Raw genomic sequence first — 25,298 nt, 5'->3', positions numbered from 1 at the left:
GTTTCATGGGGCTGTTCCACAATATTCTCCATGTGTTTAAAAGCCTTAAAACATTTTCGTTTTTGAGTTTCGTTTGTTTCTGTCAGTGACTGCAAGTCTCTTGGACACTGTAAGAGCTCCATCTGGTGTAATACTTGGAAAATACACTCAGTGTGGTCAGTGTTTCAGGTGTGCTGTGGCGTATTATTGCTAATTTGGTTACTTTTCCAAAAGCTTTTTTGTTTTGTTTCGTTTTGCATGCAAGTTCAGATTTATAAATCTGCATATAGACATATATAAAAGTTAAATGAGCCCATTAGTCAAAGTAATTAACATTTTTCTTGTTGGTACTGTTCAATCACTGCTGCAGGTTCTCCTATCATGAACTCACAAAGCAAAGATCAGGAAATGGAAAAAAAGACACTATTTATTAATGAAATGTCAGTTTTACCAGATGGGAAAAAATGCCCAGTAATCACCAGCGTTTTTGGCAGTTACAATAAATGACACGGTTCCATCATTTTCAATCATTATAAATAGAGTCACAAAACAGTAAACCCACAATTTATACAAATAACTGTTCTTCATTTTAAAAAAGAAACCGTCCAGGGATTAGAGACTTCAGGCTGGTCTCGCGAACATAAAGGGTTTTCTAACCTGCAAACTTGAAAACTGTCATGTTTCAGTTACAGGCTGCATTTGTTCTGTACGTTTTCTTTAAAAAAAACAAACTTTATCCTTTGTTTTCATTTCAAGAGGAAAAACAATATGCTCCATATGGTTTGGTTCAACATCTTGAAAACATTTTGTTACAAATCATTTGGTCAGCAGTGTATTTAAATACAGTTTCTGAAGTGGAAAATGCTGAATCACTAAAACCTCCTACATATCAAAAATATAAGCATCACCAAAATCCTACACACAAAATATACAGTAGCGGCTGACCGACATAGGATTTTTAAAACCAATACCGAACAATAGTTTTTTCTTCTGGGTTCACAAAACATAAAGTTTCCAAACATTTGTTAAGTGTAGTTTCTTTATGAGTCCTTACTAAGATATCATGACAGTTTACTTCAAAAAGAATCTTGCTTTTTGTCACAACAAGTTGCAGATTACTCGTTTATGCTCAGCCCGACTGCTCAGATCAGCCGGTTGTGTTTGTGGTGTTCCACACCTATGCTGCCCACAGAGATGTTGCAGAGTGTCCTCTGGTGCACACACTACACCAACATCAACATTCATACCATGGATGAAGGGCGTGTTCTCCATCTCTCCTTTACTTTTTAATTTTTATTTATGATGGTTATACATAGATGCTGACACCAACAGCCAACATACCCGCCGTGCCAATATAATGGTTGGACTCAATTCATCAGTAGCATAACAATTAAAAACAAAATTATGTTGTTTGAACAGTTCACTATTCCCTAATCTTAAAATCTACTTGAAACCTCTCAGCCCCAGTGAACTTCAGTGAATCTAAAGGCTTTTCATCAAGCATATACCAGGAGATCAGGATAAAACAACCTTTTTAAGAAAAAAGTCTAGCATTACTAAAGGGCACACATGTGTAAACTGAAGCTACATTACAATAAAACTGTCCCTATCTAACAGTGCAATAAAGTTAAAGACCTTCAGATTGCTGTAAGAAATGCAGCCTTTAAAAGTCCTCAAACAAGGGATCAAATATTAAAAAAAGAAAGGATGGATTTTACATAATTCCTGATCTTACATGTTTAACTAACTATAATACTAACGATCTACTTCCTCTGATATTGAGTGCAACTTTTAGCCATTAAAAACTGACTGTAAAATTATTCTTAGTCTACTTCTTCAGCAGCACAGCGGTGGTATTTATCTAGATTTCTATGTTTACATCAATGTGAGAAACAAATATTGGATCTACTCCACTCCCCAGGAAATAGAGGCTTTTTAAACAAATCAACAGGTAAACAGAAAACAGGAACATATTCAAAGGACAATTTCCATAACTGTCTCCATAAATAGTGCAGTGTTTCTAACAAATTGAAATATAATCAGTGCTTTTACACACTCACATACTTTCTCATATGTGGAGACATGAAATAGGAATTACATTGGAGAAGAATGATTACTTATTGTTGGAAAAGTGTACATTCAATACAAAATATCCTGTTTAATATCCTGTTATAGGTAGTTAAAACAAACCTTTCATGTTCTTGTCTATGAATTTGAATAATATCTGTATAAGAAGAGCTTGCTTCTTCTTTTTACGTCTTTGTGAATGCATACCAGACTCCTGAGGCCCGTACTATGAAGCTGGATTTGGTTATATCCAGGTATGCCCTATGGCATCGTGCTGTCAAACCTATTTGCTCCAGAGCAGGTTATGTTCCTGATTAGAGATCAGCGGGTACAAAAACCACTGCCCGACCATTCAGTTACCTGAAAGCATCACCATTAATGGGAGATCCCCAGATGTCTGTGTGCAGACAGTGGGAGGGTTAAAATCTTTATTTATCAGCATCTAATGTCTTTGTGTTTCCCTGTCGAACATCAATCATTATTATAGATTCTTAGCTGCAATTTTATTCACTGACTTTGTTCTCGTTGGCTGCAAAAAAGTTTTAAAACAATATTTTTGTTCTAGAAGCATTAATAATTTATCCTAAAGCTGTAACTGCTGACCTTATATCAAATTTGCACTTAGACTAAGCTTATGTTGACACCAGCAAGGCTGCAGCTGAAAGAATAAAAATTAAATATGGGATTTTAAACATTAATTTCACAAAACACTCGATTATAATCCATCAGATTCTCTCGCGTCTTAATGACAAAGTTGTGATACTGATCAGTCTCTTAACTTACAGTCATTTGTACTCTCTTTCTTTCCTGCTTTCAAACAGGTTAAGCGTTATTATTACAGCAGCTTTTTTCCAGTCAGATAGCCTGAAGCGCATGAAATGCACACATTTATGCAGTGTTTCTAATACCAGACTACTGAAGCGCTCTTCCTGTTGCAGACACTCATACTGCTCCTTTGTCTGCAGTGGGTGTGTTGCTTTCAGTCTCTTTTATGTGTTTAACATTTTCATGTTTCTCCCATTGTATTATTTTATCTTCCTTTGTAAAATCAGCTGCTATACTACCAGCAGTTATCCACGTTTGTGATTGGTCAGATACTGTCAACACCATCCCTTTCAATTGAAGTTTCAAAGGAGACCCTGGGTTAACTTCAAGGAGTCAATAATTAGCTTCACGTGACTGATATCCAGCGTTAGAATAAATGAACAGGTAGCATTAAGACACCCTGGTATGTTCAACTTTCTTCATAGTACAGGCCTCAGGAAGAACAGCTAAGGCTAACCTTAGCAATAGCTTAATAAAACAAGCATACTGATATAATGTAGAGATCAACAGAAAAGATGCAAGAAAATTTTGGAGATGAGGTGAAACAACTTTCTTCTAACGAGGGGTCTAAAATTAGTAGTTGTTAAAAAAAAAAAAAACTCAACATCAAACCACAGCTGAACACATGATTAACACATTCCCTTTCAGAACAAACAGTTAAGTTATTAAATAACGGAGCCCTTAAATGTGAACCTTTGCAACAAGAAGCTGAGCACTGGCTATAAAATATATAACAAAATAAACCAAATCCATCAACCATATTTGCACTGCCACACAGAAAGAAGTAAAGCAACCATAGCTTTATATTTACACATTTGATTTTTTTTCTTTTTAGGCTATAGAGTAATTCAGTTAAGCTACATTAAATAATTTAGTTATCATACGCCTACCAGTGCGGGATGGACTATCTTATTTTCTGGGAAAAGTACGACTGAAATCAATTTTAACTTGATGTCACTGAGTGGTGTAAAATGATTATGAAAAGCTAATCAGTGCTTTGTGATAGCAGAAATACTGAGCTGGGTGTGAGAACAAATGCATTCAATTATAAACCCACCAACATAACGGGAAAAACTTTGACTGAAAAAAAGCTCTTCCATCTTCTTTAAAAACTTTTCCTAAAAGTTGGGCTTGACTGGGATTCGTCAGTGTTGTTCTTCATATGCATTTTTTCCTGGTTTGAGGTTAATCGGAGCATTTTAAGAATCCAAAAATCACTGCATTTTTCTATATTCTTGTTGTACACAAATGTACAGAAAGTTCGAGTACATACTGCACATGAGAAAATATGAGCCTGTTATTGTACTTTTTCAATCTTTTGTTAAAAATCCATCATCTTCATTATCGTGGATCGAGCCGATTACATCCTCGCTCTTTCTCACCTGCACTGAAAACTGCAGCGGTGCAACAAATTTCACTGTCCTGCGCTGCTCAGACGCCACAGTCACTGGTTCTGTCTTGGACTTTGCGAGTCAGGATGAGCACGGTAGACAAGGAGGCAACGGAAACGTGGAAGAGGAGCTGCCACGCATTTCTCAAGCCGAGCAGGTGCAAGTTGCATAGGACGACCACACTTAACAGAGTGAAGCACTTCAGTTTCTTCAGAGATGAGTGGAAAAGGTAGAGGTGGCACTACGGAGCGATTCACACAGAGAAGCGTCAGAGAAAGATGGACGGCAGCACATTTCTGTTTGCAATCAAGAGTCAAGCTACTATGTGAACTACTATTTACCTGAAAAACACAGCAAGCAAATGCCAGGAGAAATGCCACAACATTCCAAATGCTTTCATAATCATCCTGCGAAAAGGAAAATAATAAATCAACTTAAAAAAAAGTTGATTTGTCGGCTTACTGCGTTTATTTCTGATTAATTCACCCAATTTGTGCACACCTCATGATAACAACTCAGCTTTCACAGTAAAATGCTAATGCACAGCGGTCAGTTCAGCCAGCTTACCTTATCTGTAATTAAAATTAGCTTATGCAAGGCTATTTCCAAATATCCCGACTTAAACAAACAAACAAACTGGTTTGCTATGCAAGAGAGAAAGTTACAGCTTATGATTGTTTTTCACATCATTTAGACTCCCCAAGTAAACAGCACCATTAATAATATTTGAAATGACAGTAATCAGATGCCAGCACTAATTGTACCTGGAATGTGTACTCCATAAGGTGAACCCCACGGATAACATTCAAAGACGCACACATGATATTGAGGACGAGAGAGAGGATGCCTGGGGCCGTCACTGGTTCCAGTCTCTGATTTTGACCTGTTAAACACAAGAAAGTAACAATATAAACACTTCAAAACAAGAAAACACAATGAAAAGCAAGAAAATATCCTCATTCCTGCATTACAAAGAATTCATACTGGCTGTCAAAGGCAGGAAGCAGAGTGCTCTGTTGCAAGTGCTTTAAGCCTTACCAGATCCAGGACCCTGCTCCATGTGCCCATTTGCAGTGCCATTGGTTAGCTCCACCTCATCCAGGTTTATTACTTGAGGTGGATGGATCCTCAGCTCCTCCTGGACTTCTGCCAAAGTCACCTCTAGGGCTGGACCACCACTGTGGTTGTACTGCTGCTTCAGCTTCTGAATAATGCTGTCTGTCAATTGGCAGCAAGATTCAGAGGCAAATTAGAAGATTTCATTTATTTAATTGTCTTTAACACATCTTAAATTTAAAGCAAAAGAGAGAAAAACCTTTTGCAATCCCAAAAGACGCTATCAAATCTATATGAGGCAATTTCGCTCCCCTCACCGAATTCCAAAAATGGATATGGCCTGGCTGCCAAGGCAACAACAGTGCTTTTGAAGCATGCTGTGAACTCCCAGCGCAGATCTTCCAGGAAGCAGAAGGCTTTAGCAACAGGGAGGCTGCAGTGACACACAGTCATGTAGGATACACCCTCTGAAGAGACGAAGCTGAACAGGTGAGAGGAGAAAAGGTGTTTAGTAAACAAACAGCCTGACGCAGCGTGACGTGGATGCCCCTCTGTTCACATGGACAACACTGCGTATGTAGTCCGTACCACAAAATCAAATACGTGCTGATGTGCTTTAAGGCTGTGTGTTGTGCATTTTTGCAATTAGGCAGGTTCTTATGAATCTGTCTGCTGATGCTGCTGCTGCTTTTCGTTTGTTGTGTGCTTACTATATATTGAGCTCCTGGCCCTTAATGGTCCCTCTGTCGGGGAAGCGGGCCAGCGCCTTGCTGATGGTCTTAATCTGCTGCTTCCTCTGCTGGAGCTCTCGGTTGTGTTCAAAGTCTGTGGAGGCTGACAGGGGAAGTCCATCCCTGACCCGAACCACAAAGGCAAACAGGATCACAGACATTATCCACTCGGTCCATGAAGCACACACTGCCTACACGGAGCAGAAAGCAAGATCAGATTACTGTTATCATATTGATTGGACTAGGTCAGTATTAGAGTCTGATACTAATACTGTTTCGTACTGCATTATGCTTACGTGTCTCTAAAATTGCTGTTTCCATAAATGAATAGTGACTACATCATAACTACAGAATATACTGAAATGTATCTCACACGAATAAATGTCAGTATTACATCTTCCAAGCTGGAAATACTGATGAATTATCCCAACAATTAAATTAAATGAATTAAATTTCAGTACCACTTAAAAAAAAAAAACAACCCATGAACATATAATGCACCAGATTTTTAAAAGAGCACATTTAAATTGGGGATATAGTGCTGATGACAACTGTTATATAAACTTATATATATATAAATAAATACAGCTGGTATCATGTTAATAACACATATAAAACAAACTGAGCTGTTAGTCTTACAGTCAAATTTCATATTCTGTATTTTTTACACTACATTTTCATTTCTTATCAAATTGTGTTTTATTATTCTATTATAATAAAATATGCATGCTCAATCATCCAGGTAAGTAAATCCCCAAAAGTTGATTCTGTTCATCTGGACCTATAATCAACTTTTGGGGCTTCATGTGGAATATTTGGAGTTATTTTGGTCAAAATATTTCTTCTCCTTCTTCTTCTTTCAGCTGCTCCCTCCTACTCCTGTGGGGTCACCACAGCGAATCATCTCCCTCCATCTGACCCTATTCTCAGAACTGTCCTCTGGCAAACCAACTCTCTGCATGTCCATCAACAAAGCTCCTCTATGGTCTTCCTCTTTTTCTACTGCCTGGCAGCTCTGTATCCATCCACTACTCCTGCTTTCCACATATCCAAAGCATTTCAGCCTTGCCTCTCTAACTCTCTAGCTCTAAACCTGAACTGTCTGATGTACTCATTTATAATCCTGTCCATCTGGGTCAGTCCCGATAAAAAAACTTAACATCTTCACCTCTGGCACCTCCGGCTGTGCCTCCGGGTTTTGTTTTTTTGTTGTTGTTTTTTTTGTCAGTGCCACCGTCTCCAAACCATAAATGAAAGGAGGTCTAACTTGCAAACCATGTAGTAAAACTTTCCTTTCACTCTTGCTGGTATCCTTCTACCACTAATCGCCCCTGACATTCGTAACACTCCACCCTACCTGCCTTGTTTTGGATGGTTGAATCCAGGTATGTAACCCATCCACATTCATTATCTTTCCTCTCCCTCTTATTTTACTAACTTTCATTCCTCTTTTCTCCGGACCATACCTGCACCTTTTCAGGTTCTCTCCCACTTGCTCTTTCCTCTAAGTACAAATCCCAACGTTGTCTGCAAACATCATATACCACTGAGACTCCTGTCTGACCTCACCTGTCAATCTGTCCATCACCATTGGTAACGATATTTGTCTACGTGAAATGTGATATTGTTTTCATTAATACTCCTTAAATTAACTAAATAAATAAATAACTTTCCAAAAAAAAACCTAAACACTGCGTTTCAGGCTGCATTAGGTTCAGTTGGTGTGAACAGATGGTAACTGAACAGGGAAACTGCGTAGGTTTAAAATCTCTGTAGTCTCTGTAGTTAAACACCATTTAGAAATCTTTGAGCTAAGACCATTTAAACACTCGTGACAACATCTCGTTGCAGCTTACCTCATTATCATGGGTTTCATGCTGCACCTTGTCCCTAAGCTATTGTAGTTTAGCTGACTAATGCATCTTATCACAAACAAAAACACGCTATAAGCAGGCAGGAAACCCGCCCCAGCTTCGCGATGCAAAAGCAATCAATGATCGATAAAGAGAGCCGTCCTTAATAACGACTTATAATAGCGAAGTAAGACCTTAAATTAAAATTAGTCCAGCGAGCTAACTTCAAGTGTGCTTCCTGATACAACAAAACCACAACAAATCTTCTACGGCAAGCCGAAAGGGACAAAACTACTAAAGCGCCCACCCACCGGTCGGCTTTCTGATTAGCACTCGTCACTCAAAAAAGGGAACTCACATGCTAAGTGGCGACCGTCAGTGACTAGCTGGTTCTTGGCTAGCTACTGTACAGAGGTAAGTTACATGAATCAAAGCTTTTAATTACCTTTGGTAGGATTTTCAGCGTTGAAATAAATGCTAACAGTCTCTGCAAACGAGTGATTTTTTTTACGTAAGCTGCTTAGCTAACTTTAGCCAGCTCCTAGCTGTTAGCTCCACCGCTTTGGAAAAGCGCCTAACATTTGTTTGAACAGTGTTCTCGTTGTAGCCTGGGGAGATTTCACACCGTTTTAATACTCACAGCATGGCTTATTCCCTCAGTAACCTTAGGTTGTTTTTCAGATAAACCCGAGCTACAAGGTGTGCCGTCCTGGCTGCTAACGTTATACAAGAAATGCAAAAGGGCATTCTCGGTTTCATAAATGTCGACTTTGTGAGCAGTCTGGATTTACAGCATTGTTTTGGGGTTTTATGTTTTGTTTTGTTTTGTTTTTTTGTTTTTTTTGTTTTGGGGGGAAAGAAGTCCGCTTTAGTGGTTACTGTAGTCTGCATGACATGCAAGGTAAATATCTAAAGAGCTCAGTGGAGGAGGGACTTCTCCAGAAGTTGGTTATTGTTTTCTATTCGTAGCAGCCACGATCTAACTGTTCATGCAGATGCCATTACTCGTTAACCAAACATAGTCAAGGTTAGTAATATGACACGAGTTCTGCTGTGAATGCAATGCAGCTCTGTTTATCTGGAAAGACAGGCCCCTTAAGCGGCTATGTATAGATTCAGTATTATCATCTTGACACCTTGATATACTTCCTCCTGTGCAGTAATGCCACAAAACACTCCAACTTAACACCAAGCTCACGTCTCTTCTTGTGTTCTGGGGGAAAGCTAAAGTTAAACTATGGCTAATAACACAAAACACTGCAGCTCATGTTTTATTCTTTACTATATTTGTCCTTTAGCAGATGCTAAGTTTTGTCTGTAGCGGTTCCTCCTTAGTTCCTCTCCTGCAAAAAAAAGAAAACAAAGTATCTGCACCCTTCTCCCCTCCCTTTATTCTTTTGCGTACTCGTCACATTCAAACATTGAAAATAAATGTCAATATTAGACAGAGATAACCCAAGTAAATGCAAATTACAGATTTCAAATGCCGATTTCATTTATTAGGGGGGAAAAGTTATGCAAACCTAAAACATTGAAGTGTGACAAATATGCAAACGACATCAGGAAGGGGGCAAATACTTTTTCACATTACTGTGTTTCAGACGGTGCTCTTTTATAATGCAGTGTTATTGTTCAATAATTGTTTCCATCAAGTGAAAGCTTGTGGTGTGGTGCTTGAAGTGTCCTGAAGTAAAGTTGAGTGCAGCAATGCTTTAGTTCTGCTTGTTCAGCTGCACGAACTCTTTCCCCTCAAACACATCTCTGCACAGTTAAAAAAAGAAAAGAAATATTGAGCACATACCATGGACATTAAAAGAAGAAAATTTGATGAATACACATTGCTGAGAGGTTGCTGTGATTTGTTTTTTGTTTTTTTTCTTCTTCCGTACTGTGTTGCACTTTCATTACTCGTAAAGCTCTTTGGCAGTTCAGTCCGCTCACCCACACAAATTCCAGATAGACCAAACATTTCCTTGTACTGTAGTTATGATTAAAACTGCATTGCTAGGACTGAAAACATTGTGGTTTTCCAACTCATGGCTCAGCAGTAAAGCACTGATATTAAACAAGTTGGTGCATGGTTTTGAGGAGATTTTTTGTCACATGATCAAGGTAAACATTGGGATCTATTGATGGTGCTTGCTTTAATTGTCTGCTGGGTGCTTGTCCATATATAAATCATACATGCTCAAACTAAAAGCTGTAGATACACTTCCAGGTTATTATTAATGTTACAAAGCAGGCTCAGCCGGAGCGGTGACATTTCAGTGTTTGTCACAGAGCAATAAATATACAGTAAGGAGTCTGTGGTGCGCTCTGCTCGGATTTGCATAGCCTCTGTATTTCCCCACAGACTTCTCTCTGTCTCTCCCTCTCCCCCACCATTGCTCTCTCCTCCCCTTTCTGTTTCTTCCTCCTTTGCTGTCATTTAGTCTCTCCATTGTATACAGCCTCTTTCCAGTGTGCTGTCTCTCTGTTGGCTTAAACTTATGTGTTTTTTTTGTTTTTTTTTTTAAAAGGGGGAGCAGCATTGTTTTTTATGCTTAGCTTCTTTTGTTTTTGCATTTTAGGTCATCTGGACTTTGATCACAATGGGGGTGAAAGACCGCCCTCAGTGTTACTTTGATGTGGAGCTCAACCGGGAGCCAAGTAAGGGAAATCCTTATCAATTTACAGGTGGAGGGAATAGTTAGTTAGAGCCTACCTTAACTTACATACTTTGAACTGATATGTAAAAAAAAAAAAAAAAAAAAGGATTTTTAAATTAATGTTATGTATAGATTTTGTTTTTGGTGTTCAAGCTTTTCATTGATATTCATTTACAAAATGAAAGTGGCTCACTCAGTGGTGAATAAACTTGGTAGACTGGTTTAGCATCAGCTGTATCTGTGCTGAGAGGTGATAATTCTATATAACCCCTGATAGCTGATGAGAATGGAAATATGGACCAGACTGTTTTAGTGACTTTATCCTGAATGATGTAGCTGATGCTCTTCTTCCACAGCTGTCCCTCACACTGGGGAATAGTATCAGACTTCCCATTAGCTACAGAGAAGTTTCTGTAATAGAAGCTTGTAGCTTGTAATAGAAAATGTAGCTGTGAAGTATTAAAGATTGTTTTCGGTTGTTTACATGTTGTTGTTTATATATGATTTATTTTGACTTTGTTTAAAGATTATACTTTTAGTGACTCTTCTTTCCCCCTTATGTGTCTTGTAGTTGGGCGTATAGTCTTTCAGCTTTTTTCGGATATTTGTCCCAAGACCAGCAAAAACTTTCTCTGTTTGTGCACTGGTGAGTAATCCTCATTCAGAGATATCTTCCAGTCAAATGTCATGACTTTACAGCATTTCGTTAATCGCATATTTGAATAATTCTGCTTAAAAATGTGATTCAGCGTTGCAAAAATCAGACTAAAGTGCAAGATTTTCACTACTTTTACTCTAAAATTTCAAAACTACTTGATTAATATGGAAAAACAGATTTCGTTTATGTAGCTTTCATTTCTGTGTATTTGTTTAGAATCAGCTTTATCAAATGTCAAATTGTACCCGGTGGTTTCATAACGATGCAGGTAAATAGTGAATTGTAGTAGGTTTGTAAATGGCCAAACTTCTGATCAATAATCCACTTTGTTGACAAAAAGCTGTTTATCGATCAAAGTCTGCACAGCATTATCACCACAGGCTAAAGACTGAAGAGTCGGCAGGATCACTGATGTGGGAGTTATTGTCCAGCGGTAGTAGTGCGTCGGCACTCGTTGATGGTCCGTTGATCCACCTGCAGAGATTGTCCGTTGTCAGATAGGGGCAGTGTCAAAAATCTCTGGGGTACTCCGGAGCTGCAGAGAAGAGTGATGGCACTATTGCAATTGCCATTCATGGCAGATTGAACAGTGTTTTAGTTTCGTTTCTGCAACTCTGAGTTGAAGACACGCATGAAGTGTATGATAGTCAGTTTTTAATTGCAGTTTTAATGATATAGCCAATCACAAGCTCATAGATTGACACACTACACATGGAGGGAAGCTACAGCAGTTTGAAAAGATTAGACTTTCTTGAATAAACACACACGGCAATGTCTTTGCTTCCAGTTTTGACTTCTTTCCTTTATCAGCGCTGACGTGGCGACACCTAACCTTCAGGAGAATACTGCACACGCTACCTGTGCTTTAACAGTGAGCATAAACAGATGTGGTTCTGTGACGATGATAACATCAGCGTGCAAAGTGACTAACGCAGTGGTTATGCCGGGATCATTGTGACTAAAAGCTGAAGTGAGGGGAAAACAAAGTTAAAAACAACAAAACTCATTTACTGCACCACACCAGTCTGTAGTTTTCACGCTGTATCTTTTCATCTGTGATGGATTTTTTGGGGGGGTGGGGTTTTGTGCTTCACTTCCTGTTGAACTTTGAAGGAATTTACAGAAACATATTTGCAGTGGTTTAAACTTCTTTGCATAGGCTCTGCTACTTCCACAAATGGACATAAATAAAGTGTTAAGGGGGAAAATTTCACTCGCTGACTGATCGGGTCACAGCATTAGAGAAGAGGTTTTCTCTCACAGTCGAGAGGTTTGCTGAAGTTTAAGCGTCAGAAACTGTTCAATAAAATAACATTTTCTGACATAATTTTGAGCGATAACGTCCTGTGATGTGCTGCATCACAAATGTTGTCAACCTCATCTGTTTGGCCTTACAGAAGTGTAACTTAACAAGGTTTATCCAAGCACTGCAATACAAAAGCAATGAGAACGTTATTAAATAAGTGAAATAAAATGACAATAACGTAATAAAAAACATATACCATTTTATGACTTATGTTGTGGCTGCTCTGTTTCCCTAGATATTTCATCCCACAGAGCAGTGTAGTGTACTGTAGAGGCAGTGGTTTGCCTAGACAAAGTCATAAATCTGCAGACACATAGCCGAGCGATCCCCCGTCTCATTTTTCACCCTACCTGGCCAACGGGAATGCGATGGCAGCAAAGGCAGACATGGGGAAAAGGCTCGTTAGTCTGTTCCTGAACCAACACATGCACAGACAGCACACCAGTGAGGCAGTAATACACACCCGCATTCAGCTGGTGCAGTTTGCTGACTTTCTCAAAGTTTCTAATGTGTCCTTTTAGAATTGGATCAGCTCACTCCAAAGGAAACCAAACCCCTGGAACAGTGCCGAAGCCAAAGAAGTAAAATACTAAACCCTTAGCTTTTCAATAGGACACACAGGCTTTTTCTGCTGAAAGCCACCTTCAACACATCGCCACATCTAATTAAATCCTGCCTTCACGTCATTTCACCCCAGGAGTAAGGGGACTCTGGAGGGTAATAGCTTTGGGCCAGTATTGTGTCCCCGGTTAGTATTGGTCCAGTGGAAGATTTATTAATGAATTTGGCAGTCCTCCAAGGGAGTACCACCAGGATGCCAGACTAAAGGCATATAGTTTACTGAAAGCCACCACCCAAATGTGGTTTTCATTCCTTTGTGGCAATATTAAAAGCCTTTGTTTCTTAAAATCATCTCGTAAACACAGAAGCACTTTGTGTATTAGCAGGTTGAGTGTTTTTGTTTTTTTGGCGAGAGCTCAGTTAACATGCATGTCATTGCAGGTGAAAGGGGAACTGGGAAAGTCACAAGGAAAAAGCTGTGCTACAAAGGCTCCACGTTTCACCGAGTTGTGAAAAACTTTATGATTCAGGGAGGCGACTTTACTGAAGGTAATGTTATAATCCCCTGTTAACCTAAGAATGTGTTCACAGTGCTCCACCTTTTTCTAATTTGCTAGTTTGTTCGTTTCAGTCCAAAATCTAATGAAAGCCAACAGAGCGTAACACAGCTTATGGGAGCGGGGCGGAAAAAAACTCTCATTTGGGTTGTTTTAAAGATGGATTAAATGCTCTCCAGGTGGGAAATGTTTTTCAATAATAACATTAATTACAGCCCAAATTAAAATGGGTAAAAACTGATCAAAGCTGTTAATCTCATCAAAGTGCCAACATACCGTAAACATGCTCTGCGGCTTTGTTGTGGGTGTTCATGGCAGGAATCCAGGAGACTACAGTTTCCTGAACATGGCAGCCACTTCAAAAATGAGCCCAATAAACATGAATCACTGCTGCCTTTGCTGATGAGGCTGCATCTTTTTCAGCAGCTACACACAATTACACTGCTGCAATATAAAGAAGCTGCTGTGAATTTATTTGACTTTATTAATCTTTGCAGGAAATGGAAGAGGAGGGGAATCCATATATGGAGGCTACTTTGAAGGTATTTGGAATATCAAGTTATCTAATAATCTAATAATAGTGATGCATATCTATACTAAAAAAATAAAAACAAAGCATGAATATAAAGTTGCATAGATGGTTAATGGGTTTTTGTGTGCGAATTGTCCTATGTTTGACTGCGCTGACCTTCACTTTTCCATTGTGTAGTTCTTCTATGTAGTAACAGTAGTAGGCTTTATCAAATCAACATGGAGAGTAGGCATTCTCTTAACTGAAAGCTACAATCTTCCTGCCTAAAATTTTCAACATATTCTCTTATTTATAGAGTGGTCTTTTGCAAAATGAAAAGGTAAGAGATGTACACAGCTCCGTAACACCATGCCAACATCGTCCCCACCACCTTCCTCAGTCAGTGAAAGCAGTGCAAATGCTCGCAGGGTCACAGATTCACATTTGTACTGAAAGGTCCCCCCCCCCGCTCAGATTAGTTTTTTTAATGTTAAATAGGTAGCACTTATAGCCAACTAGCAGGACATGAAGCCAGAACCAGACGGGTGGTTTTGCTCATTAGTAAGAAGATATTCCACTCTTAACTTTTATATTGCATATCATCTTTTTGTTAAAACTGTACGTTACGGGGATTATTTTGTTTTTGCAAAGCACTCATTAATCTCCAGCTTTGAAAAACACCTTGAAACTTGAAGTGATCCAACAGCGTCGTACCGCCTACTGTTACAGCCGTAACTGCTTTTTATAAGCAGGGCCCTCAAAGTAAGCACTGTCAGTGATGGTGCTTACTTTTGAGATGGACCAGACCCTCGTTGAGAATCTCCTAAATCAGTGGTCCGGACATTTTTCTCTAACTTTTTAAAGCTTTTAGAAACAAAGCTTATGTCACCCTGCTAAACCCGAGGGTGAACTCCAGAGCAATATGTAAACCAGACATCTAAACACAACTTGCAGAATTAATTCCTGGTAGCTGTGCAATCAAAAGATAATGGTTCCTTTTATAAATTCGACTGAGTGTGTTTTCTGGAACTCCTACAGCGGGTTAACCATCGAATATATCAGAATGCAGCTCTGACTTGAAGACTGTGATGTAAGGTTGACTTTGAGAAATGCACGTAACATATTGCACACATCAGCAAGCAGATCTGCTTGAAACCAGTGTGGTACCTTTTCATCTGAAAAGTGCAAGTTGTTGAAAGTCATTACTGGTTTGGTACTGTATAAACAGAATGCAGTAACATTTGGCCCAACAGAAACCTTTTGTTAGGAGCTGACTTTATGGAAGGATAGGTTGGTGAGACAGCGAAAAGCTTTAATGAATTAATAAACCTTTTGGTTTGGTTTGTTTTAAATGAATATTTTTATTAACACTTGCATCCTCTGGATCTGCCCCCGACAGATGAGAACTTCACTCTCAAACACGACAGAGCCTTCCTGCTGTCGATGGCCAATCGTGGGAAGGACACCAACGGCTCACAGTTTTTTATGTGAGTAACTTTTAAATTTAAACATTGCTTTTAAAAACTTACCCCCCAACCACCACTATTTTACTGTCATTCTTAATAAAGTTTCTTATTAGTTTTTGCTTTCTATCCCTTTTTTTTTTTTCCTGTTTTGAGATTTTAGAGTAGAATTTGTCATTAAGTGTGACCATCAGCAGTCCCTTCTTCTGTGTGCAGTTAGTTTCAAAGTGCAGAGAAACATTGGATTCATTCTTTTTCACCTACAATTGTTACATTTTTTCTCTTGCCGTTTTTGTGTAAAATTTACAGAAACTCTAGCATCCTGCTCTTCCAAGGTAATGTGTCTCAAAGGCTGTGTTTCTCTCTCTCCTGACTGTATTTATCATTGAGTAGTTTGTCTTTGCAATTTTTGGACTTGCTTAAATATTTCACAAATGGCTTGAGGTGACTCAAAATGTTATTTTGGCTTCCGTTGTCACAAAAGCAGGTTCTGAACATACGATTGACATTTTCCTCCATGATTACAAATTCTCGAAGGAGGAAATGTAGATATGTAGTCTTTGTGCAAATTGATTTTTATAACAGGAAAAATGATAATGTAATTTACCACACTCTGCTGTTGAGTGTTTTCATAATTGAGTTGTAATCAGATGTCATTAAAGAAAGGTTTGTTGCACAATTCCTTTTGAGATTTTCCCTGTGGTACAGTAGCATCCCCGCTTTGATCGAGGTATTTGTTTATTCTCATTCTTTTCTCTTTTTTCCCACTTTCATGGCCCGGCCTCCACCTTTGGTTGACTCCCCACCTCGCTTACTGCTGGATTATCCATAATCAGCACAACTAAGATGGCGCCTCATCTTGATGGGTAGGTTTGACTAAAGTCTGATACATCTGATAAATTATTTCACATTGTAATTCTATATATAAATATTTTCTAACATTTTCCTTATAAGCATCTGAAAATGAGACTTGCAGCGTATTGATATGAAACTTTTTAGAGAATAAAAAAAAAAAAGAATCCCAACAACTATCATTATGTTTCTGTTACTAAACTGATTATAGCATGTTTGGCGTTAGTCACACAGGCTGGCAATCATTCAACAACCACCTGTTGCTAAGGAAAGATCTGTATTCCTTGACTGGTTGCTGAATGTTTGCTGGCTTTCACTAAGTGAAATGGGTTGCAAAGAGGTTGGTGCACCAAAAAACCTGCTGGTGATTGCTTTGGTCGGTAGCAGATTGCCTTGGTCACTCATAGTTTGCATGGAAGACGCTGTGCAAACAATGTAAACTGACAATTTTACCTAGCATCAGGAAGCAACCTCCAGCAGCTACTAGCAGTTGCTAGCTGTTATGCAGGCCTGTGTGAGTGGGATTTTAATAGATTAGAATCCTTTTGGTAGTTTTCAAACTTTAGCTCAATGTACTGTGCTGTTGTAGGATATTCTGTCATAGGAAGTTGATTGAGGCAAAACCTAAATGCTCTCCAGGGCTTGAAACTAAGATAATAGTACATTTAATGTTGCTTTTAGTTTGAAATCTGTCTTGCATCTATGCAGAGTCCACGTCGTCTTTGGTCTGGTCATCTCCGGATTTGAAGTGATAAAGAAGATTGAGGGGCTGAAGACTGATTCTGCCAGCAGACCGTACGCTGACGTGAGAGTGGTCGACTGTGGTCAGCTGATCACCAAGTCTGCAAATGATGGTACGTTCACTAACCTTAATTGTTAGGATTAGCTTTGTTGTATTTATTCATTTGTTTTTGATCAGTAAATCTGATGAAAAGGTCAAATGCATCCTGGGTACTGTAGTTTTTGGAGAATTGTATCCAAATTTTTTCTTTGATCTTTGAGAAGATTCAGAATACAATTAGACAATACCCTTAGAATACACACACCCACTGTATGAAATCTTTGGGTTTGTTTAGATTAGATGTGTTGCCACTCAGCCAGTGTAGTGTGACTGCAAGTTTTGTTATAATACAAAAGGTTTAATAGAATATCTGTAGTGAAAGTTACACATTTTATGCTCATTTGTTTTTGTTTCCAGTGAGGGATAACGTGTGTTGCCTGTGATTATAACTGGCTCATATTTCATGCTCATGTTCATTTTGTTGGCGTTTGGATGCCAGAGTTTCCCCCCGCCACTGGCATTAACACGGGGCGTGTAACTGGATCTTCTGTTTAATGAGGATCAGCGAGGTGATCTCTGTGGAGTTCAGTTGGCTTCAGCCCACCTGACTCTGCCAGGGCTGCTTTCATTGCCTCGAACATACCAGGAAGGAACAGACAAAGCTTTTCTTGTACTTGTACCATCCTGAAAATGACTCCTGGCATCTGAGCGTTCCCTCTTCTTTCACTAACTATACGAGTCAAGTATTCTTCAGAATTAGCACATTTTAATTTATTTCCACACGTTCTGTTGTATTTCTTCCTGCAGTGCTAGAAGGCAAGCGGAAAAGAACTTCCCATTCTGCTGACTCGTCCCTGAGCTCCCATGACTCGTTCTCCCAGTTCTCCTCATTGGAGTCTGAAAGTGAACTTGATGAAAAGCACAGGCATTACAAGCAAAGGAGACATTCAAAAAGTAAACGTCCTAAAAAGAAAAGGAGACTGTCAAGGAAGGACAAAGATGCGGATAGTCTGCCTTCCAAGCAAAGGTGATTTTTTTTTAAATTTATTTTATTATGTAAATTCTTGTTCATGATCACATTATAACGTTCTTTAATAAATACTTACACATATCTTCAAGTGTGTTGTCAGTTTTCTACCAATTGAGTCTGTATAGACTTCAGTACTGACATCTTTAGCTTTTTGTTGTTTTCTTAATAAAAATATAACTGCTGTCACAGCTCTGTGGGAAGAGAGCTACGGGAGGGAGAGAACGAGGTGGAAGAGGAGAGGGAGCTGGGTGGGAAGAGAGAGAAGCCCGTTGTTCGGCCAGAGGAAATACCACCTGTGCCAGAAAACCGCTTCCTGCTGCGACGGGACATGCCATCTCAGGAAGATAAAGCAGAAATGTCAGTTCAAAGTTGTGCTTCATTTATATACTTGGTTTTTTTTTAATTGGCAAACAAAACACTAATCTAAGTAAACACAGCAAGTGCTGCAATTTGATTTCAATTTCAAATTAATTTTCAGAGTTGAAAAAGAAGAAGCAACTCTTCCATCTGACCCGAAACCAGCTGTGTCCAAGTCTGGACGGAAGATCAGAGGCAGAGGAACGATAGTAAGCTCACCTCAGATCAGAGATTGCTAATATAATGTATATGCAATTATTCAAATTTTTGGATTTCTTTTTAACAAGCTTGAGTCACAGGACTGAATTTTGTAAAACTTGTTTATCTAGTCTAACTCTTATGCAGAATTAGTTTTAATGAATTGTTTGCAAATGCACAGTTTTTACTTATTTTGTCTTTCGCAGCGGTATCACACTCCTACGAGGTCTAAATCACGCTCTGCATCTGTAGAGGAGCGTGGAAGCAGTGAAACTCCACCGCACTGGAAAGAAGAAGAAATGAAGAGAACCAAAATGTATCAACCCCCAAGCATCGAGCGGTGGAGCAAAGGAGACAAGTATGACCAAGTGTTTTCCTTCCTAACTTTAAACTAGTTTTCCTTCTATTTGCTTTCATGCGTCTTTTGGCTTAACAGATTGAATGACCATTCCTCAAGCAGATGGGACAACAGAAGCGACTCTGCGTGGTCCCAGTCTGCAGAGCACTCCTCAGACCGCAGCTCGGAGAGGTCCAGCCAGCGCTGCCAACAGAAGAAGGCAAAGAAGAAATCTAAACACAAGAAAAAGGCCAAAAAGCGGAAACATAACAAGAAGAAGAGTTCCAAGAGCAAACATCAAGACCAGTCAGATGGAGAAAGGTCTGTGTCTTCAGAGAAAGGGTTCAGAAAATCCCGTTCGCCAACTCGTTCTTCTTCGAGTCCACATCACTCTTCAAACAGAAGGAGACGGCGATCCTCGAGGTCATACAGAGATTCCCGATCCTACTCTAAGTCATACACATCCAGTCGATCCAGATCTCGAGGAAGGTCCCTGTCTTATTCAAGATCTAGAAGCCGGTCTGGATCTAGAGGGCGATCTTTCTCTAGATCTAGGTCTTGGTCCCATTCTCACTCCAGGTCTAAATCAAGGTACAGATCCAGATCCAGATCTTTGACGCCACCCAGAAAAAGGAGTTTTTCCAGATCTCCGAGAAAGAAAAAAACAAGCAAACCAGACGCCATGATCCCTGTGAGTGAGAAGCTTCAAGAGAGCAAAGTCGCACCTGTCCCCAGACTGCCAGCTGTCCCAGCTCCCGAAAGTGTCCCTGTGATCCCATTGAGCGACAGTCCACCTCCCTCTCGCTGGAAACCGGGTCAGAAACCATGGAAACCCTCCTACATCCATATTCAGGAAATTAAAGCTAAAGTAGCTCCCAGCAACATTTCCTCCACTGGGCAAGCAGTCGATAGCGCAGCAGAAAAAGCTCAGACTTCAGCTACACCAAAGTCTCTGCCAGGTGACTCTGAAGACAACACAGCACAGAAACCTTCACTGCGCTCACGCAGTAGCTCATCCAGGAGTAGATCTTACAGCCGTTCTTACAGTCGCTCACGGAGTCGGAGTTACAGTAGGTCCAGGTCCAGGTCCACTAACCGGCACAAGAGCAGGTCATCGTCCTACAGCAGATCAGAGTCTGAAAAGTCCCCGAAAACAAGTAACGGAAAGAAGGAGTCACTAGACAAGGAGTGGAAGGAGTACTACAGTTCTCTGAGCAGAGTAAAGAATTTGGATAAGTTAATTTCAGGAAGCCTTAGTCAAGATGCTCACTCAGGATCGGAGAACAGGACAGACAGTGAGTGCAGCCCTGGTGTCATTGGCTCTGTGGAGAAAATAAAAGACAAGGGAAGCTCAGAGGATCTGGAGACAAAGCATTACAGTTCAGTGCCAGCAGAGAGTTTTAATAGCAGGACTGAATGGGACAGTGACAGTGATAAGGTGAGCCAGAGCAACAGCACTATCCCATTGAAAATGCAGATGAGGGTGGCTCAGTACGCCGTGTCTCTGGAAAAGAAGTTATCTTCTATCTCTGGATGGAATTCAGAAAGTGACTCTGAAAATTTAACAGCTAGGACATTAGCTATTTCTGAAAAAGAGGAAGGAGAAGCTAGTTCAGAATCGGATTATGAGATTTCCAGAAAAACATCTGATGGAGGGAATGCTCTGGCAGCTTCTGGTCAGTCAGAGGAAAGCCCAGAGAAAGCTGCAGAGCCAGAGAAGCGCAAGAGCAAGAAGAAAGCTAAACGTAAGCATAAACATAAGAGGAGAAGTGAGAATAAAGGTGGTTCCCACCACAGTAAGGACAAGGCCAAGAAAACTAAGCGAAAACATCAGAAGCTGAAAGAGACTTTTCACTGGCAACCACCTTTAGAGTTTGAAGAGGAGGAAGAAGAAGACGAATCCAAAAGGGAAAGACATAGTCCTGGAAGAGTTGTTAAAAAAAGTCCTGACGTTAATAACCTCAATGCAAAGGACCAAACTACAAGCTGTAATCCTACTAAAGAAGAAGAAAGGGGGCAACAGAGGACAAAGGAAGGTATCAACAAAAATGTAAAACACACTGAACCTCATCTAGAGTCATCCAACAGGAATAGCGCCAGCGATTCTCACTGGCCAAGTGTCCAGGAGCCGGAGACATTAGATGACATGGACATTTGTACTCCAGAGCATGATGCTGAAATTGTTGAACCTTCAGTCCCATGTCATCCTCATAACAGCGTTCCTAAAATAACCCTAAAATCTACCTCAGACTCTTCTGAGATGGAAAACAATGACACTGCTTTATCTCATAGCAAAGAACAGTCTGCTGTTAGTTCCACATCAACAGCTGGCGGATCGCAAGACAAAGGAACCGCTGGCAAGCCTGCTGCCACTGTAATCAATTTCAAATGGAGGCCACTGAAAGGAACGTCAGCTGTACAGAATGTGAATGCTCCCCCTGTCACTGTGAAAAATGTCCAGGCTCAAGAGAACCAGACCGGCAACATGCAGGGAGTGAGAATGGAGATAAAAAGCAAAAGCCGGGTCCGACCGGGATCTCTGTTTGATGAGGTCCGTAAGACCGCGCGGCTCAACCAGAGGCCGAGAAACCAGGAGAGCTCCAGTGAAGAGAGGTCCCCCTCTGTAGGAAAAGCAAAGGGAACACGCTCTCCAAAGACGTCCAGGTCCGTGTCTAGAAAGTCCCGCTCTGTTTCCAGTCACCGGTCACGCTCCCGGGGTTGGTCCCACTCCTACAGCAGGTCCAGGAGTAGATCCCGCAGCTCCAGCTACTCCTCCAGGTAAGTGAGAATAAAGCACTGCGATGATTTACAGACACCACCTTTGAATCTTAATAAATTGTTTGAGTTTCGAGTAGGAATGGTAATCAAGAACAGTTTTTTGTAGAAAACCAATTCCCAGTAGTCCAGTCCCTTGGAATTGTTAGTCTGGCTGCTTATCGATCAATCTTGCACTCACGCTACAATCAGCTGATTTTAATTCAAGTGACAGAGGAAAATACCAACACAGTCTAGAGCATGGATATGTACGAGATCAATGGTAAAGTGGAAAACTGCATCCAGGATAGAAACAACTGTACTGTGCTGCTTACACAACTTCAGTTCTTTGCAAACAGTATAGTATAACGAATTACTTTGTCCCAGTAGTAATTAAGTAACGTGCTGCATTACTTTTAAGAAAAGTGTTGTGTGTAATAATGACTTTTTTGAGTAACGACTCTAACACTGATCACAACAAAGAAGGGAAATCCCTCAACAAACATGCACAAACATTTAACCCACAGCATGCATTTCATTTAGATGAATGTAATTTCTTTGCTGCTGCTTAACAATGGCATTGACTCTCAAAGCGGAGCCAATGAGAACCCAATAACAGTCGAGAAGAGAATCGAATGGATAAGTGATATTGATAATGGAATCGCTAAATTCTTTTAAATTTCCATCCCTGAATGTGAGTGAGATGTTAGTTACAGTATCGTTGCTCTTTTAGGAGCCGTAGCAGGAGTTGGAGGAGACGTGGGAGAGGACGATCTCGCTCTCGCAGCACCACGTACCGCAGTTACAGGAGTCACAGGTACACTATGAAACGCTCATGGGACAAGTGCAAGATCTGATAGGGAATATTCTGTTGTTGGCATTTTAGATTTCTGTGTAGATTCCTAAGAAGAAAACTCAAAAATGTCTTTATAAATGTGCCCACAACGTTTTAACAGTTACTAACCTATGATGTTGAAGTTAAACCTCTGATTTTTGGTGTTTTCCGTTGTTCCCATCAGCCGGACATACAGTAGAAGTCATTCCAGAAGCCGCTCATATATTCGCCGGAGGAGATCCAGGTGTGTGAGGACACTAAGTCACATTTAGAAATGTGGAATTGTTCATAGAAACGCAGTGAAGTATGTTGAGCTTAAAAAATGGCAATATAATAGTAACTAACTGAGAACACACATAGAAACGATGCATATATGTTTCTAAGAGATCAGTTGATTTTTACAGCCCTCATAATTTTGGCCGAATATCGCTGAGGTTGTGAATATTCTCTGCTTTGTCTTATGTGGCAGCAGGTTTACCGGCAGGATCGTTGGTGGGATGAAATAAACTTTTGAACTTTTGATAAATAGTATAGATATTTCAAAACCTAAAAGCATGAGCAGATCAATCAATATTTTCAATAACATTTAATGTGGCACCAGAGAAAATAAATGCTTGAAACTGGAAAAACAAAACTCTGTACAGTCAGATTGATGGGATTGTTGTAATTATCAGACATTAGACCAAAAACAGGATCCATATGTCTTAAGATGGACACAAAACTTTGAGCTGAAGGTCTTTAAAAAGGGCTTGAAAGGTTTTACAGGGTAGTAAAATTAATACTGAGAAGGCTGCTGTTGGCACTAAATGTCACCTTTTAAAATACAGTGTGTCAAAGAGAATCATCAGCTTTAAAAAGATATTACATTTTATAGTAATGGACATAAAATCTTGAGGTAAATGGCTGAATATAAAGTTTTACATACAAAATTTAAAGTGTTCACAAGTGCTTAATGTTAACACACGGCATATATCCATACGATAGTCAAACTAGTCCAGTACTTTTGCGAGCACATCTGGAGCAACTGCTGTTGTTACGCTGCGTATCAGAAACCACATGAAACTCACCAATCCGCTCTTTCTAACAGTACGTTCTAACAGCCGATTCCCTGATACGCTGTGTTCCCTTATACCGTGATCTGATTACCAATGTTGAGCTTGTTTTTCACCGATTACAACTATTAAAATATTTAAATTCTCAGTGATGTTGTTCTTGTTTGCTCATATCTATTATTTTTGGACTGCATGTCCCTTTAAAATGATAAGTAACCCACTTTTTGCTGCTTAAAAATAGTTAAAGTTAAGCTTATGAAGCCCTGATAATTACTTTTGAGCTGCATTTGTAACCGTGTCAGAAATGGGTCTTAAAGCTCTACATGTCATCACTGAATTTGGTGTCATTCTGTTGCTATTCCCAAAATAATATCTGTGTTGTCACCTGGCTGGATGTTAATGCAGGTCAGACTCCTATGACAGCTATTCCAGTCGGAGTCGGAGTGTGAGCAGGAGACGAGAGCGCAGGCGAAGTGACAGCTACAGGAGCTCAGACCGCCGATCGCGGTAAGACTCTGAGTTCCCAGGTGAACTCTGACAGACACTAACAATGTGGCCGGTCTCACTTCAACCTTTTCGCCCTCTCAAATCTTTCTGTCCTGTGGCTGAAACTGTTGAAAATCACATTGTGTTTTTTCACATGTGTTTTGGTTTCTTTAAGATAAAAGAAGCCAAAACACCCCACTAAATGTTCTCCACATGTCTGTGCATTGTAAACACCTCTGCAGTGCCTCAAAGGTGAAACGTTTTCTTTTGTCTGCAGGTCGTATGGCTCGTCCAGTCGCAGTTCTTCTAGGCGGAGGAGCCACAGTCGCAGCAGTCGGTACAGCTGAGCTGCGCCTTAAGGCATCCTGCTGGTTTACACCTAAAGACAAGGATCAGAACCACAAAGTCTGGACACTGTCATATACTCAAAGATCAGCTCCTAAAGCTCTAAGAGGAAGAATTAAATCCAGTCTTATGGTTAGTTTAACATGGTTGTGTATGTCCACCTGGCACAAGCTGGCATTATAATTACTGAGGAAATGAATGTACATTTATAAACCACTTTACAAGCTGATACAAAAGCCTCCTTTTTGGGGCTGTCACAACAAGTGGCTGAAAATCTGCCAACACAGTCCCTCAAACAGAAAGTTTGAAAGTGAAATATACGCTATACTTACTACTAATAACATGACAAATATACTGTAAATAATTAAATAATTTTATATTCATGGATTGTGTTTTCTACTTCTTTTATACACTGAAGTTGTTACAATATAAGAGTCTAATCGTCTCAGTCTTGATGTGTTTGTTGAGGTTTTGCCTTAAGCTTTGAAAGTTTTCCTGAAGTCATCACTGAATGGAATAATTTGTTTTTATAACTTTTTTTTCAGTGCTTTTATTTTATTGTATCATGAATGTTCAAACTAAACTCAAAGTATGGTACCACAGATGTAGGTTTATTCAGTTCTAAATGTTTACATTTAATAAATACCAACACATCTTCAACTCTG

General features: G+C 39.8%; 2 protein-coding genes across 6 annotated transcripts; one reads left to right on the top strand and one right to left on the bottom strand.

Moving 5' to 3' along the window:
• Positions 1-385: 385 nt before the first annotated feature.
• Positions 386-9,607, bottom strand: sec22c (SEC22 homolog C, vesicle trafficking protein). Of its 2 annotated transcripts, none has more exons than XM_005448858.4 (7): positions 8,543-9,607; positions 6,029-6,240; positions 5,636-5,799; positions 5,301-5,480; positions 5,027-5,145; positions 4,604-4,669; positions 386-4,503 (listed from the first exon to the last, which is right to left on the bottom strand). In XM_005448858.4, exons 2-7 carry the CDS (start codon positions 6,208-6,210, stop codon positions 4,303-4,305), a joined length of 912 nt encoding a protein of 303 aa, XP_005448915.1. In that variant the 5' UTR covers positions 6,211-6,240; positions 8,543-9,607; the 3' UTR covers positions 386-4,302. The 2 variants fall into 2 exon arrangements, with proteins under 2 accessions (XP_005448915.1, XP_003439240.1); XM_003439192.5 differs by lacking the exon at positions 8,543-9,607 and adding an exon at positions 7,906-8,164 and having other exon boundaries at positions 387-4,503.
• nktr (natural killer cell triggering receptor) lies at positions 8,175-25,298 on the top strand. 4 transcript variants are annotated; one of them, XM_013277170.3, is made up of 18 exons: positions 8,246-8,316; positions 10,473-10,551; positions 11,122-11,196; positions 13,517-13,624; positions 14,130-14,174; positions 15,543-15,630; positions 15,916-15,941; positions 16,443-16,472; positions 17,167-17,312; positions 18,047-18,266; positions 18,459-18,626; positions 18,748-18,835; positions 19,031-19,182; positions 19,261-21,939; positions 22,649-22,732; positions 22,935-22,994; positions 24,208-24,309; positions 24,566-25,298. In XM_013277170.3, the coding sequence occupies exons 8-18, from the start codon at positions 16,453-16,455 to the stop codon at positions 24,633-24,635; spliced, it is 3,789 nt and encodes a 1,262-aa protein (XP_013132624.1). In that variant the 5' UTR covers positions 8,246-8,316; positions 10,473-10,551; positions 11,122-11,196; positions 13,517-13,624; positions 14,130-14,174; positions 15,543-15,630; positions 15,916-15,941; positions 16,443-16,452; the 3' UTR covers positions 24,636-25,298. The 4 variants fall into 4 exon arrangements, with proteins under 4 accessions (XP_013132609.1, XP_003439241.1, XP_013132624.1 ...); XM_013277155.3 differs by lacking the exon at positions 15,916-15,941 and having other exon boundaries at positions 8,175-8,316; positions 19,285-21,939; XM_003439193.4 differs by lacking the exon at positions 15,916-15,941 and having other exon boundaries at positions 8,175-8,316.

This window comes from Oreochromis niloticus, linkage group LG9 (assembly GCF_001858045.2).
Source record: "Oreochromis niloticus isolate F11D_XX linkage group LG9, O_niloticus_UMD_NMBU, whole genome shotgun sequence".
Lineage (NCBI taxonomy): Eukaryota > Metazoa > Chordata > Actinopteri > Cichliformes > Cichlidae > Oreochromis > Oreochromis niloticus.
The sequence above is the reverse complement of the archived record's forward strand: the minus strand, read 5'-3'. Positions and strand labels throughout refer to the sequence as shown.